Below are 13,194 nucleotides of genomic sequence, written 5' to 3'. Positions count from 1 at the left end.
TCCAGACCCGCATGCCCGGGTGTCTGCTGCACGTGTGCACGCGGCCCCATCTCCTAGACTGCCGCCCAGGCCTCCTGCCTGCTCTCCCCCCTCCACTCTCACCCCTCGGAACCTGTTCCATACACTGGGGCCGGAGCAATCTCTGAAGATGTCGGCCCTGCCCCTTCAGTGCTCAGAGCCCCCTGAGTGGCTGCCTCGGTGTCGTGAAGATCAGGCTCATTCTCTTCGTCATGGCTTACTAGATTCTCCGCGGTCTGGCCCTGCCAGCCTCAGCTGCCTCGGTGCTCACGGTCGCCCCTTTTGGACGCTGTGCTGCCCGGCCGCGCCCTCCACTCGACCGTGTTCTCGCCTCAGTGCTCGGTGCGCGCCCCGGCGCTGCCCCAAACGCCTCTCCTTAGGCCTCGGTTCCATTGGCCGCGCCTCCGAAACCCCTTCCCCAGCCCATCCGCGGCAGTCCAGGTCCCCTGCTCTGCCAGCCGTGTGCTTGCCCTGCCGCAGAACGTCTTCTGAGGACACTGTGGCTGCGTGTGTACTGTGCCTTCGCCAGGGACCGGGCTCCCTGAGGGCGAGGACCGCATCTGTGTGGTTCTTCAGGGTAGCGGCCCCCCTGGCTCTCCGCCCAAGGCCCGAGACGCAGGAGGTGCTCAAAAAAATGGTTTGGACGAGTGATTAAGATCTTTGTTAGATAATGAGGGAGAGGATATCCAGATTTTCCAACAAGGGAGACTGTTTGGGCGCGTTAAAAGTGGGTATTTGGATGGGGCGCCTGGGTGGCTCAGTCGGTTAAACATCCGACTCTTGATCTCTGCTCAGGTCTTGATCTCAGGGTCATGAGTTCGAGCCCCATGTTGGGCTCTGTACTGGGTATTGGGGCACCTGGGTGGCTTATTTGGTTGGGCATCAAACTCTTGATTTCGGCTCAGGTCATGATCTCACAGTGGTTCGTGAGTTCGAGCCCTGCACTGAGCTCTGTGCTGACAGTGCTGAACCTGCCTGGGATTCTCTCTCTGCCCCTCGCCCCCTACCCCTCAAAAAAACGGGTGTTTGGAGAACAGACTTGTTTCAGGGGCAGGAGAAAGTGTTCAGTTTGGGGTTTGTTGGATTGGATACGACCGGGGCCATTGAGTGCAGCTGTCTGAGGACCTCTGGCAAGGGCTCCCCGTATCAGCGTCTGGTGGCTGAAGCCCCAAAAGCAGAAGAGCCCACAGCCAAGGAGGTCTGCAGCATGGAGCCAGGCACTTCACAGAGAGCCACAGGGGAAACCTGTAGCTGGGACAGAACAGGGTCAGCATACTCTGCTGCCTGGATTTATGGATATGTTTTATCAAAGGCACATTTCGAAAGAGGCCCATCTGCTTGCTTTTTTATCGCTGGCTACTCTCCAGCCACAGGGGGCAGAGGAGAGTAGTTGGGTCCGACACCATGTGGGCCACAAGGCCGCAGTCACTCTCTGGCTCTTTACGGTAAAGGTTGCCAATCATGAGTGACGGACCCCTGTGTTCCAAGATCCCTACCCCCAAAACTGTGGGCTCTTGGGATTGTCAGCCTAGACATGTGTTTGGAGACATCATAACGCCCCCCACCCCCCACCCCTGCCGCTATCATCAGTACTGTCCTTCAGGAGCACACCAGGCCCCTGTCGTGGTATCTTTTCTGTTTCTGCCCTCTCCCTTCACCCCGTCATCTGCACATCTGGGGACAGGGAGTGGTAATTACCCCTGAACCTTGTCTCTTCCTGATGCTACAAGGGAGTTTAAGCCTTCCCCTGTGCTTACAAGACTCCCAAGATAGGTCTGTTGCATTTATCTGCAGGGGAGGGGCTGCTAGTTAGGGAGGGAAGCTGTATCTGTAGAATGTAGCAGAAGTGTGGTCAGAAGTAACTACAGTTGGGGCGCCTGGGTGGCTCATTCGGTTAAGCGTCCGACTTCGGCTCAGGTCATGATCTCACGGTTCGTGGGTTTGAGCCCCGTGTTGGGCTCTGTGCTGACAGCTCAGAGCCTAGAGCCTGTTTCAGATTCCATGTCTCCCTCTCTCTTGTGACCCTCCCCTGTTCATGCTCTGTTTCTCTCTCTCTAAATAAATAAATAAATAAGTAAACATTTAAAAAGTAACTATAGTCAACCCTTGCACAGACGGAGCGGGGTTGGGGGTGGGGAGGTGTAGGGGTGCTGACCCCTGACACAGTCAAAACTCCATGTATAACTTTTGACTCAAAACTTAACTGATGGCCTGCTGTTGATTAGAAGCCTCTCGGATAACAACTAGCTAGTTAACATATTGTGCATGTTTTATGTGAAACATACTATATTCTCGTAATAAAGTAAGCTAGAGGAAAGCAAATGTTACTGAGAAAATTACAAGAAAGAGAAAATACATTTACGGTCCCGTACTGGAAAAAATCCTCATGTAGGTGGACCCGTGCAGTTCAAACCCGTGTTGTTCAAGGGTCGGCTGTAGTTGGAGCTGCACATGGGAACACGAGGAAAGCCACACGCAAGCGCCGGAAATAGAACTCACCGTTCAGATCCGATGCTTTTAGCTTCAGAGGATGAATACGATTAGTGTCCCCCAAAGTAAAGCACAGTACAAATTAAAGCAAAGGTGGGGTGGTGGATGGAAATTGGCTCTCAGTTGATACTGGTTGAAGCTGAGTTTGAGGTGCTTAGGGTTATACCATTCTGTCCATTTGTGTGTGTGTGTGTGTGTGTGCGCGCGCGCGTGTGTTTTAAGCAATCTTACTGATTTTTTTTTTTTAATTTACTTATTTTGAGAGAGAAAGGGCACTCGCACAGGAGGGGCAGAGAGTGAGGGAGAGAGAGAATCGCAAGCAACACTCGGCACTCACTATCAGCCCAGAGCCCAGCATGGAGTTTGAACTCGTGAACCGTGAGATCATGGCCTGAGCAGAAATCAAGAGTCAGATGCTTAACTGACTGAGCCATCCAGGCACCCCAGTTTTTATGGGTTTGAAAGTTTTCCTAACAATGAATTAAAATGCTCCTGCTCTTGCTCTGGTAAGAAGGGGTTGCGACCTTAGGTTTGGAGTCAGCCCCCCCACCCCAGGTCCGCATTCTCCCTCCACACTTTCATACTCTGGGACCTCCAGCAAGTTCCTTAACTTGATGATGCCTGATTCGTCTTGAAATCAGCATTGACTATACTTCACGTTGGGAGGATGAAATGAAATAAATGTGATGGGCTTGGTACGAATCAGTGATCAGTGGAGAAGAAGCATTCACAAAATACTGAGATCCTGCAAATACCAATCTGGAGGTTAGGAGTGGGTTTCATAATAACATCTTACACTGCAAAAAACTAGGTTTTGGTGTTTTTTTTTATGTTTGTGTATTTGAGGGGGAGAGTGCACGTGTTTGCATGGGAGGAGCAGGGGAGTGGGGGGAGAGAATCCCAAGCAGTCTCCACACTCAGCGCGGAGCCAGACTCAGGGCTCGATCTCATGAACTGTGAGATCCTGACCTGAGCCGAAGTCAAGAGTCGGGTGCTTAACCGCCTGAGCCACCCAGGCGCCCTGCAAAAAGCTAATTTTCACAGCACTTTTGGTGGGTCGAAATACATCAGGAAATAGGACAGTTACTAGTCATCATCTGATAACGTGAATAAACTAACTTAAAGGTAAAAACCGTTTGCTGGATCTGGGACTAGAATATAGGTCACTCTGTCTGCTTACCTACTCTGTCTTAGGGCCCAGTGAATAGGAAAAGATCCTGTTTCCAAAAGAAGAACATGTCAGAGACCCTCTGCTAAATGGCGTCATAGAATAGGTGCTAAGTGATTTTGTGTGTGTGCGCGCGTGTGTGTGTAAAACTTTATTTGACTTTGCAGGTTTCCTTAGCAGCACTGTGTATGGTAGGAAAACATAACCTTGGAGTCAGCTCTGCCGCGAGCAGCTTAGTCATTTAAATTCCACATAGGTGTGGTTTCTCCGTGTCCACTTGAGCGTGTGCGGAATTGCACTGCGAGTTAAAACAGCCGAGATGATCGGTCCGCGTTCAGAACCTTGAGACCCACGGCTTCATCAGCTAAGCTCACGGGCATCACTCCGTGGCTTCTGTGTAGCCCCTTCCCCCTGGGTATTCAAGGCAGCACTGTCACACGTCCCCTTGATCTGGATTGAAGCAGCTGAGCAGTTACTTTTCTTCCCAGTTGGTCAGCGATGTATTAAAACCCTCTCCTCTCTGTGTATAAAGAATGGAATCCCCACACTGACCAGCAAGAGTGTTACCACCTTCTGTTGGGGTTCCCCAATCCAGACACGTCCGTGGGTGGCAGGCTCTTGCCTCCTCACCCCTCGCTTGTTCTGGCCCACCGTGTTTCTAAATAATTCCCATGTTCCCGCTGGTCGAATCTGCTGTGGGACCAGTGCCCGGCGTTAGAGGGGAGACCACCAGCTCCCAGACGTGGGGGCCATCAGCACGGCCCCCAGCTTGCCGCCTTGTGCCAGGTTAGGTAGCTCTAAATCCTGTGCCGCAAAAAAGAAAAGGCCTAAATGAAAATATTATCTCCTAGTCTTTCTGTCTTGTCTTGAAGGTGCTTGACATCCTCCAGCACATTCAAACCCTAGACCCCGGGCAGCACGGGGCGGTGGGCTATCTGGTGCAGCACACGTTAGAGCACATCGAGCGCAAGAAGGAGGAGGTGGGTGTGGAGGTGAAGCTGCGCTCCCACGAGAAGCACAGAGACGTCTGCTACTCCATTGGGCTCATTATGAAGCATAAGAGGTGAGTGCCCGTGGCGGCCATCCCCACGCGGCTGCAGAGGACACGCGTGCCTGCCAGCACGCGTCTCGGGAGCCGCCGCGACGGACTGGCCACCGCGGGAGCCGCCCGAGGCCGAGCTGGTCTGAACCGCATCTACCCTTTGCGTTTTGTAAGAAGAGTCTCGCTGTCCTGGCTCAGGGCCTTCTAATGGGAGAGCTGTAAGCTGGGGGGGTTTCCGCTCATTTCCTCGTTGTCCTGACGCTTCGTTTATCTCCATCCCCGTGAATCCGAGTTGCAGGTAGGGCTTGCCCGTCTGTAGGGCAAGCTCATGGTCGATTGACTAGGCAAAACTCAACCACGTCCACGGCGACAGTGCCGGTTACGATTTACGTGCCACTGGCAGGCTGGGAGCGGAGGGTCCTGTTCTCCCCTACGTGTTATTGCCAGACCTTTAAAAATGCACTTACAGAGTAAATGGCGACTGGTATTTCATTGTGGTTTTCGTTTGCATTTCCCCGGTTGACTACGCGGATGGGCTAGTGAACCTGGAAAAGAAGCTCATTCAGGTTTCCTTTTATTAAGCACATCTTCAAGTCTTCCTGTTTTTCATTTGAGTTATTCGTCTGTCTTAGGAGTTTTTAGTCCTTTATCCTGTTACTTGTGTCTGTGTGCGTATACGTTGCCAATATCTTTTCCCAGTTCGGGGCTAGGATTTTTTATCCTTTTTAGTGCGTTCTTTTTTTTCTTCAACTTTAATATGGAAATTTCAAGCATATATGAGTAGAGACGAGGATAGTGAACCAGACGATGCTCCCATAACCAGCTTCAACAGTTGTCGTGAGGGTCTGCCTTCACTCTTCATCCCCCTAACCCCGCCCCTCCCTGGAAGCTGGTACCAGATGTCATTCCATCTGTGGCTCACCTGTAGCTGTTTCAGTGTGTGTACCTAAAAGGTAAGGCCTTGCTGTCTCCTTTAAAAGTACATTTACATCCTCTTGTATCTAAGAAAAAAACAACTCCTTCACCTCCTCACTTAGGTCTAGTCAGGGTTCCTGTTTCCCCAGTTGTCCTGTAGTTTTTTAATAGTCTGCTTGAATCTGGGTCCTTTTAATACTATTAAGTTGAGTAGTCTTTTCCCTTATGGGCTGTATTTTTCATACCTGGTTTAAGAACTCTTTTTATGTCCTGTGTCATGAAGCTAGCCTACAAATTCTGTGTTTTCTATCCAGGCCTTTGTCCCACTAGGACACTGTGCGCTGTTCTCAGGCCTGGGTCCTGATCCCTTTTTCCATTTGGATAACCAGTTGTCCTGTGACTCTCCGTTGAAGTCTGTTTTTTTCCACCTGAAGTGCTATCTTGATAATAAGAGGGGTTTGTAAAGGGAGCCAAGAGTGTCCTGAAAAATGCTTATTAACAGGGATAAAAGCAGGTAAATTTGTAAGAACATGAACTTAAGAGAAGCCAAGCCATCGTTTATATATTTCATAGTTGCTGTGACAGGGTCCAGGGAATTGATTTGCCCTTGCTCTTATGTTAATTAGGTATGGCTATAACTGTGTGATCTATGGCTGGGACCCTACCTGCATGATGGGACACGAATGGATCCGAAACATGAACGTCCACAGCCTGCCTCATGGCCATCATCAGCCTTTCTATAATGTTCTGGTGGAGGATGGTTCTTGTAGATATGCAGCCCAAGGTGAGTAACTAGTCCGGTCTGTACCTGTAGTGACACACAGACACATTTTAAGCACACATTTGAGTGCTCCAATATTGTGGGCACAGTCATCAGTTTATTTAGAGATGGCTAACCTCATCAGGGCCAGTATTCTGCTAAACATGGGTGGGTATGCCGTGCTGCAGCCATGCCTTGGGTTAGTCGCTGCCCCTCGATTCTTCCCTCCATCACCGCCACACCCAGGACCCCGTTTCAGTGCTGTTGCCGACCTCTGCCGACCTCTGTCATTGCCTTTGCCAAATTCCCAAAAGTCTTGCTGCCCAGTGCCCTGCCCATATGGCCTGCCTGAACTGGAGGGCACCGAGTGGACAATGTTGGAAGGATCACCCCAGCAGCCTCTGGCATCCTGAGGCGGGCGGCCTGCTCTGCTTCCCCGGGGATGCCCTCAAGTGGCCACTGTGGGAACTGCAGCCCACGGCACTGGCTCTGAGAGCCCCTGGTAGTCAACAGGTGCTTGGTGGTGTCTGGGGCCACTGCCAGCCCTGATGGGTGCTCGTCCGGGGCACTCGTGAGGGGGGAGTGGGTGGAGTCTGGAGAGGCAGGTTGGAGGCAGATGCCTGCAGTGTGGGTCTCCTTTTTCCTTGTTCCTCCATTTAGTGGGATGAACTTACTGTATGGCCGCCTGCCAAGGCATTCACAGCTTTTGTTTTATTAATAAAAAGAAACACAAACGGGGGGCACCTGGCCGGCTCAACCTGAAGAGCCTGCAACTCTTGATCTCAGGGTTGTGAGTTCAAGCCCCATGTTGGGCGTAGAGATTACTAAAAAAAAATAATAACCACAAATGCTAATGTAGTGCTGGTCTGTGACAGGCGGTGTTCTAATGTATATTAACTCCACTTGAGAATAGGAATACTGTCCTCATCATACTCGTGTTGTACGTGAAGAAACTGACGCGCATGGGCTCATTACAAGTTTAATCTAACAAAGTGTGAATTTGAACCTGACACGTTGGCCGAGAGCCATGCCCTTAACTGTCATTGCCACACCTGTTTGTGTCTGACCTAAAGCATCAGGTTTGACCTAACTCAGTATTGTGTTGGTAAATGTAATAATAGAAATATCGGATGTATAAAAATCTCATACTAGAAAGTTTCCTATTCGCGTTAACTCCTCAGAAGCTGAGAGAGGGTCGTGTACAGAATTGAGAGAGATTCTGTTCATTGAGGCTGTGCAGGAAGCTTAACCTCCATCAGTATGCTGGGACAGTTGTAGGAGAAGGATCTGTGTGTCCCCTGTGAGATGAAGGGGCCGATGGGGATCTCATTTAACTTTTGAAGCTGTGCCATATTAAAAAAAAAAAAAAAAAAAAAATCATACTAACAGTGTGTAAAAACCAACAAATGATTTAGAAATTATTGGATGATTTGGTGGACTCTCGCACCCCCACTAGTCACCTGGTAAGCGTCGCATGTCACACATCCCGAGAGTGAAGGGCACCGTCCCTTCCCCAGCATCGCAGGCCAGTGTCCGGGGCTTCACCGTGTGTGTGCCTTTGCTGCCCTTTACGTGCGGTCGATATTAAGACATCTAGCATTTAATATTTGAGTTTCTAGAAACATACTAACTTTAAAATGGGCTTTTCAGAGTAGGTAAAACTGGGTATGCAGTTGTAGGTGTTCCAGATTTGGTGTCCGTATTGAAGATTGGGGAATTCATCTCAAACAGATCTAAGCAAACATGCGCTGTAATGTCAGGTTTATCCGAGTTGTGGTGTAGTAACGACTTAAAAAACAAAACACAACAACTTCCTATCTGGTTGCGATTCTGCATTCTAAAACTGAGATTGAGCTGAGTGAATGTGAGCAAGGTTCGCAGTTGCCTCTCTTAGTTTGAAATTCTAGACTTTCAGAGGCTCTTAGAGGTGGGCAGCCAGGATTCCCCTACGAGCGCTGTCCGTCTGCCCCGGGGCCCTGTCGGCCCTCGGTCGCTGTTTCCCAGGTGCCGGGCCGTGGGACCAGAGAGCGTCCTGGCCTGTGCGCTCCGAGGGGCTCAGGGCCCCTGGGGCCACCATCTCTTCCCTGTCCTTCCCCTCGTCATCTGTCCGGCCCGCGGGTGACGCCAGCTGTGTCTCCTGCACGTCTGTCCTGTTTCCATCCACTGATTTCCATTCCTGCCCCCCACGCTCCAGCCACACCTGCTCCTTGCCTGTATCATGCCGTCTCTCACTGGCATCCACCAGACTCCCCTGCATGGTGGTGACCTGGACCCCGTCCCACAGCCTCCTCTCTGCTCCCGCCCCCGGCGCACTCCAGCCAGCCAGACCTTGTTCTTTGAGACCATCCTTCGCGCACGTCTTTGTGCAGGTGGTTGTCCCTCACGAGCAGGCTCTTTTCTCTAATGCTTCAGGTTAACGTCACTTCCTTCCAGCAGCTTTTCTCCCCCCCTGCTGTTCCCCCACAGGGCTCAGATTGGGTCGGCTGTCCCTGCTCCGAGCTCCCTGACACCCGCCGCCCCTTCTGAGTCCTCACACCTTCATGGGAATTGCAGGATTTCCCGTTGACCATCTGGCCCTCTCTCTCCGTCGCAAGCTCTGTGCATGTAGAGCCAGACCCCAGTCTGCCCGTCTGGTGAGGCGTCCATGCCGCGGGGTGCTCCAGACCCCAGTGGATGCTCACATCTGTCTGACAGAGAAGCTTATAGACACAGATGCAGTGGTGCTGGCGGGGTGGCTCAGTCGGTTGAGCGTCCGACTCTTGATTTCGACTCAGGTCATGATCTTGCAGTTCAGGGGTTCGAGCCCCGCTTGGCCTCTGCGCTGACAGCACAGAGCCTGCTTGGGACTCTGTCTCTCCTTCTCTCTCTGCCCTTCCTTCGCTCACGCTCTCTCCTTCAAAATAAATAAGTTAATTTAAAAAAGAAGTGCAAAATAATGAGGTGAGTGTAAATAGCGCGTCATTAATAAGATGCTGTTTTTACAACTTTGGATTAAGAGCATTTTCAAATATGCAAAACGGTCAGAAGTGTACATCGAGTACCCCATACACCGTCCATTAGATTCAACAGCTAGCGTTTACCATATTTGTTTTATCTGTAGGTAGAGATTTTAGGTTTCTGCTGAACTTTTTGAGAGACTATTGCAGACCTAACGACCCGAATGCTTAATCAGGCGTCGTGTAAGAATAGGACGTTTCCATGCGTTGCCCCAGTTACATCGCCACGCGTGACAAGTAAACGTCTGCTGTCTGACGCCCGGTCAGCGGCCCCATTTCCCACTTGCCACCAGCCTGGCTTTGATAGCCGCTTGCCGCTGCGTCGTGATCCAGCCAGGATCCTCGCACTGCGTTTGGTTGCTGTCTCCAACGGCAGAGTCTTTTCTCTTCCTAAGACCCGTTCATTCCTCATTTCTCACCTCGTTTTCTTCCTTTCTCCTGCGACTGACTTCTTGAAGAGTCCAGGCTGGTTGTCTCGCAGATCGCCTAACATTCCGCGTGTGTCTCACTGTTTCCTTCTCTGCATTATCTGCAAACTGGAAGCAGAGTCTGAGGCTGGATTAGATCAGGTGCATATTTTTGGCTAGAATGCTCACCGTCAGATGCCGTGTGTGTCTCCTGCATCTCCTCCAGAGCCCGTGTGATCGATGTCCCGCTGGTGGTAGGCGGAGTTTGGTCACTTAGCCAAGATCGATGTAAGACACAGTTTTCCCTTTGCAGCTAACACTGTGACGTCCCGTGAATATCCTGTTCCCGATAACTTGAACCCTTATTTTTGTTTCAGTACCTGTTGAATCTCCTTGCCTCAATTATCACAGGAGAGTTGCAAATGCTGCCCTTCTCTTTCATTTCTGTGAATGAGAGCTTCTCTGTCCCCTCCCCCCTCCCCCTTTTTCCTTCCTTGCTTATTTCCCTCTCACTTCTTCCCCCTCCCATAAATTCCTGAGTTAATTTAATTTTTTTTTTTTTTTTAGGGAGACAGAATGCAAGTGGGGGAGGGGGCAGAGGGAGAGAGAGAACAAACACACTGGGACACCTGGCTGGCTCCGTTGTAGAGCATGTGACTTTTTTCTTTTTTTAATAAGGTTTTATTTTCATTTTTGATTGTTTTAATGTTTATTTATTTCGAGAAAGAGAGAATGCAAGCAGGGGAGGAGCAGAGAGAGGGACAGAGAGAATTCCAAGCAGGCTCCCTGCTGTCAGCGCAGAGCATGGGGCTTGGTCTCACAAGCCATGAGGTCATGACCTGAGCTGGAATCAAGAGTCAGACGCCTAACCGACTGAGCCATCCAGGCTCCCCTATGTAAGATTTTTTTATAGGGGGGCCTGGGTGGCTCAGTCGGTTAGGCGTCCGACTGCAGCTCAGGTCATGATCTCAAGGTTTATGGGTTCAAGCCCCACTTTGGGCTCTGTGCTGACAGCTCGGAGCCTGGAGCCTGCTTCGGGTTCTGTGTCTCCCTCTCTCTCCCTTCCTCCCCCGCCTGTGGTCTGTCTCTCTGTATCTCAAAAAGAAATAAATATTAACAAAAAAAATTCTAATTAAAAAAAAAGATTTTTTTATATATGTGTGTTTTTCAGTTCATTTACTTATGAGAGAGCACCTGTGTGTGTGAGTGGGGGAGGGGTAAAGGGACAGAGAGAATCCCAAACAGGCTCTGCACTGTCAGCACAGAGCCTGACATGGGGCTCGAACTCAAAAACGATGAGATCATGACCTGAGTTGAAATCAAGAGTTGGATGGCTTAAGCGACTGAGCTACCCAGGCACCCTGAGCATGTAGCCTTTGATCTCGGGGGTTGTGAGTTGAAGCCCCGTGTTGGGCAGAGAGATTACTGAAAAATAAAATCTTTAAAAAAAAAAAAACCAAAAAAACCCCACTTATTTAAGTATTCTTTGAACATTTTCAATTTAATTTATTTGCATCAAATTATTTTGTTTTTAAACGTTTTCGTGATTTAAATGTTGATCCTTTGGCTCTGGTAATCCTGTTGGGTAGAGCCCACTGATGAATGCTTCCCTAATTCTGAGCTCTCCACAGAGAGTTGAAGAGTGAATTATAAGCCACATACATGCATGACATCGTCGAATAGTTTTAGTCTGCGTAATTGAGAGAATTTTTCTCTCAATATGTGAGATTTCAGCTAAACCCAAGTGGGGTGCTGTATAGTGTCTTTTGCTCCCACTAGGGGGCACACTTCAGCACTTTCTAGACACCGGGGGAGGGGCAGCACCTCGTGCTCAGCTTCCCACCCCTCTCCTCCACACCCCCACCCCCTCCCCCCATACTTAGCCACTGCAGAAAGTGAACATCACAGATGGTCTGAACGGGAGTCAGCTGCCCATCTTGGACGGCCAGGAATTCAGCGCAGTGTGAAAATCCCATTCTGATGTGTGTTCTGTATAGAATGACAAAGCTCCTCCGGGAACACCGGGGACGTGGGGTGCCTCAGTGAGCATCAGCTCCCATCTCCATAATTTGTCTTACACTTTGAAGCGGGAGTGTCCACCCACGAGCCGTCCGTGGCCGTCTGCGTGTGCCGGCAGGTGCGTGAGGAGCCCCCGTGGGGGGTGGAGTGCACGTTCTCAGCCATTTCAGAGGTCGATGTGCTCACTCTCCTGTGTCCTGGCCGTTCCACCCCCACTCCTTCCACTGGAGACCCACTCAGACGTGTGTCTGTGTTCTTGTCGGAATGGGACAGCAGTGTCATTCAAAGGCTCGCCAGGTGAACTGGGGGTCTGTCAGACTGTGGAATGCGACGCTGCAACTAAACGAGTTGCAGATAAATGCTTACGGTATGCTTCACATAACAGACACAGACAATACCAAGTTCTCTTTATATGTAGTTATGTCTAGCTACTTCAAGAGGGGAGGACTCTGCTTGGTGGTCCCATAGGTTTACAGGACTGTACTTACATATCTGGGTGGCTGAAGTTGGTTTTCGGTAGGCTGCATGCCCAACATGGGACTTGAACTCATGACCCTGAGATGAAGAGTCTCATGCTCTACCAACTGAGCTGGCCAGGTGTCCCCTGGGTAGCTGAAAATAAGATACACAGACACGGGGTACCTGGGTGGCTCAGTCAATTAACCATCCAACTTCAGCTCGGGTCATGATTTCATGGTTCGTGAGTTTGAGTCCCACGTTGGGCTCTCTGCTGTCAGAGCGGAGCCCGCTTCACATCCTCTGTCTCCTTCTCTCACTGCCCCTTTCCTGCTCTCGTGCCCGTGCACACTCTCTCTCTCTCTCTCTCCCTCCCTCCCTCCCTCCCTCCCTCCCTCCCTCCCTCCCTCCCTCTCTCTCTCCCTCTCTCCCTCCTTCCCTCCCTCTCTCTCTCTCTCTCTCTTTCAGAAATAAGCAGACATTTCTGTCAAAAACGTCAAGGGAATTGGGAAAGACTTCTTAAGATTTCCCTGGGACTTTTGGGGCACCTGTGCTGTCCGTGCCTCTTTTTGGGCCCACACACAGGATTCTGTGCAGCCGCTGTGGGGTCACGTCTTCTCCCAGATCCATGACCATAACCTGGCCTTGACCTTCCTGTCCTCTTCCCAACCCTTAGAAGCTGCTACTTAATACCCAGAAAAAGGAAGGGGAAAAAAGGGTGAAACGGTGCTAAAACATACACCTGAATTGCCAGGGCAGTTGCAGTTGCCATTTTGGTCTAGTCCGTCCTTTGTGGTGGGGACTGTCGTGTGCGTCTGTTGCTCGGCGGCCCTGCCCTCCTCCCACCTGATGCCAGTGGCGGCCCCCGGTTGTGACAACCAGACCCGTCCTCACATCCTGCCGATTGTCCTGCAAGGGGCAGA

General features: G+C 50.7%; 1 protein-coding gene across 4 annotated transcripts in view; it reads left to right on the top strand.

Annotated features, from left to right (window-relative positions):
• Positions 1-13,194, top strand: part of FBXO21 (F-box protein 21) — a 47,077-nt gene that overhangs the window by 28,564 nt on the left and 5,319 nt on the right. For 3 of the 4 annotated variants that reach the window (XM_042909451.1, XM_042909453.1, XM_042909454.1), the window contains 2 exons: positions 4,528-4,739; positions 6,260-6,417. In XM_042909451.1, the coding sequence (XP_042765385.1) occupies positions 4,528-4,739; positions 6,260-6,417 (370 nt within the window). The remainder of the gene's footprint in view (positions 1-4,527; positions 4,740-6,259; positions 6,418-13,194) is intronic. The other variant, XM_042909452.1, reaches the window with a different exon arrangement.

This window comes from Panthera leo, chromosome D3 (assembly GCF_018350215.1).
Source record: "Panthera leo isolate Ple1 chromosome D3, P.leo_Ple1_pat1.1, whole genome shotgun sequence".
Classification (NCBI taxonomy): domain Eukaryota; kingdom Metazoa; phylum Chordata; class Mammalia; order Carnivora; family Felidae; genus Panthera; species Panthera leo.
Note: the sequence above shows the minus strand (reverse complement) of the source record. Positions and strands in the feature narration are given on the sequence as shown.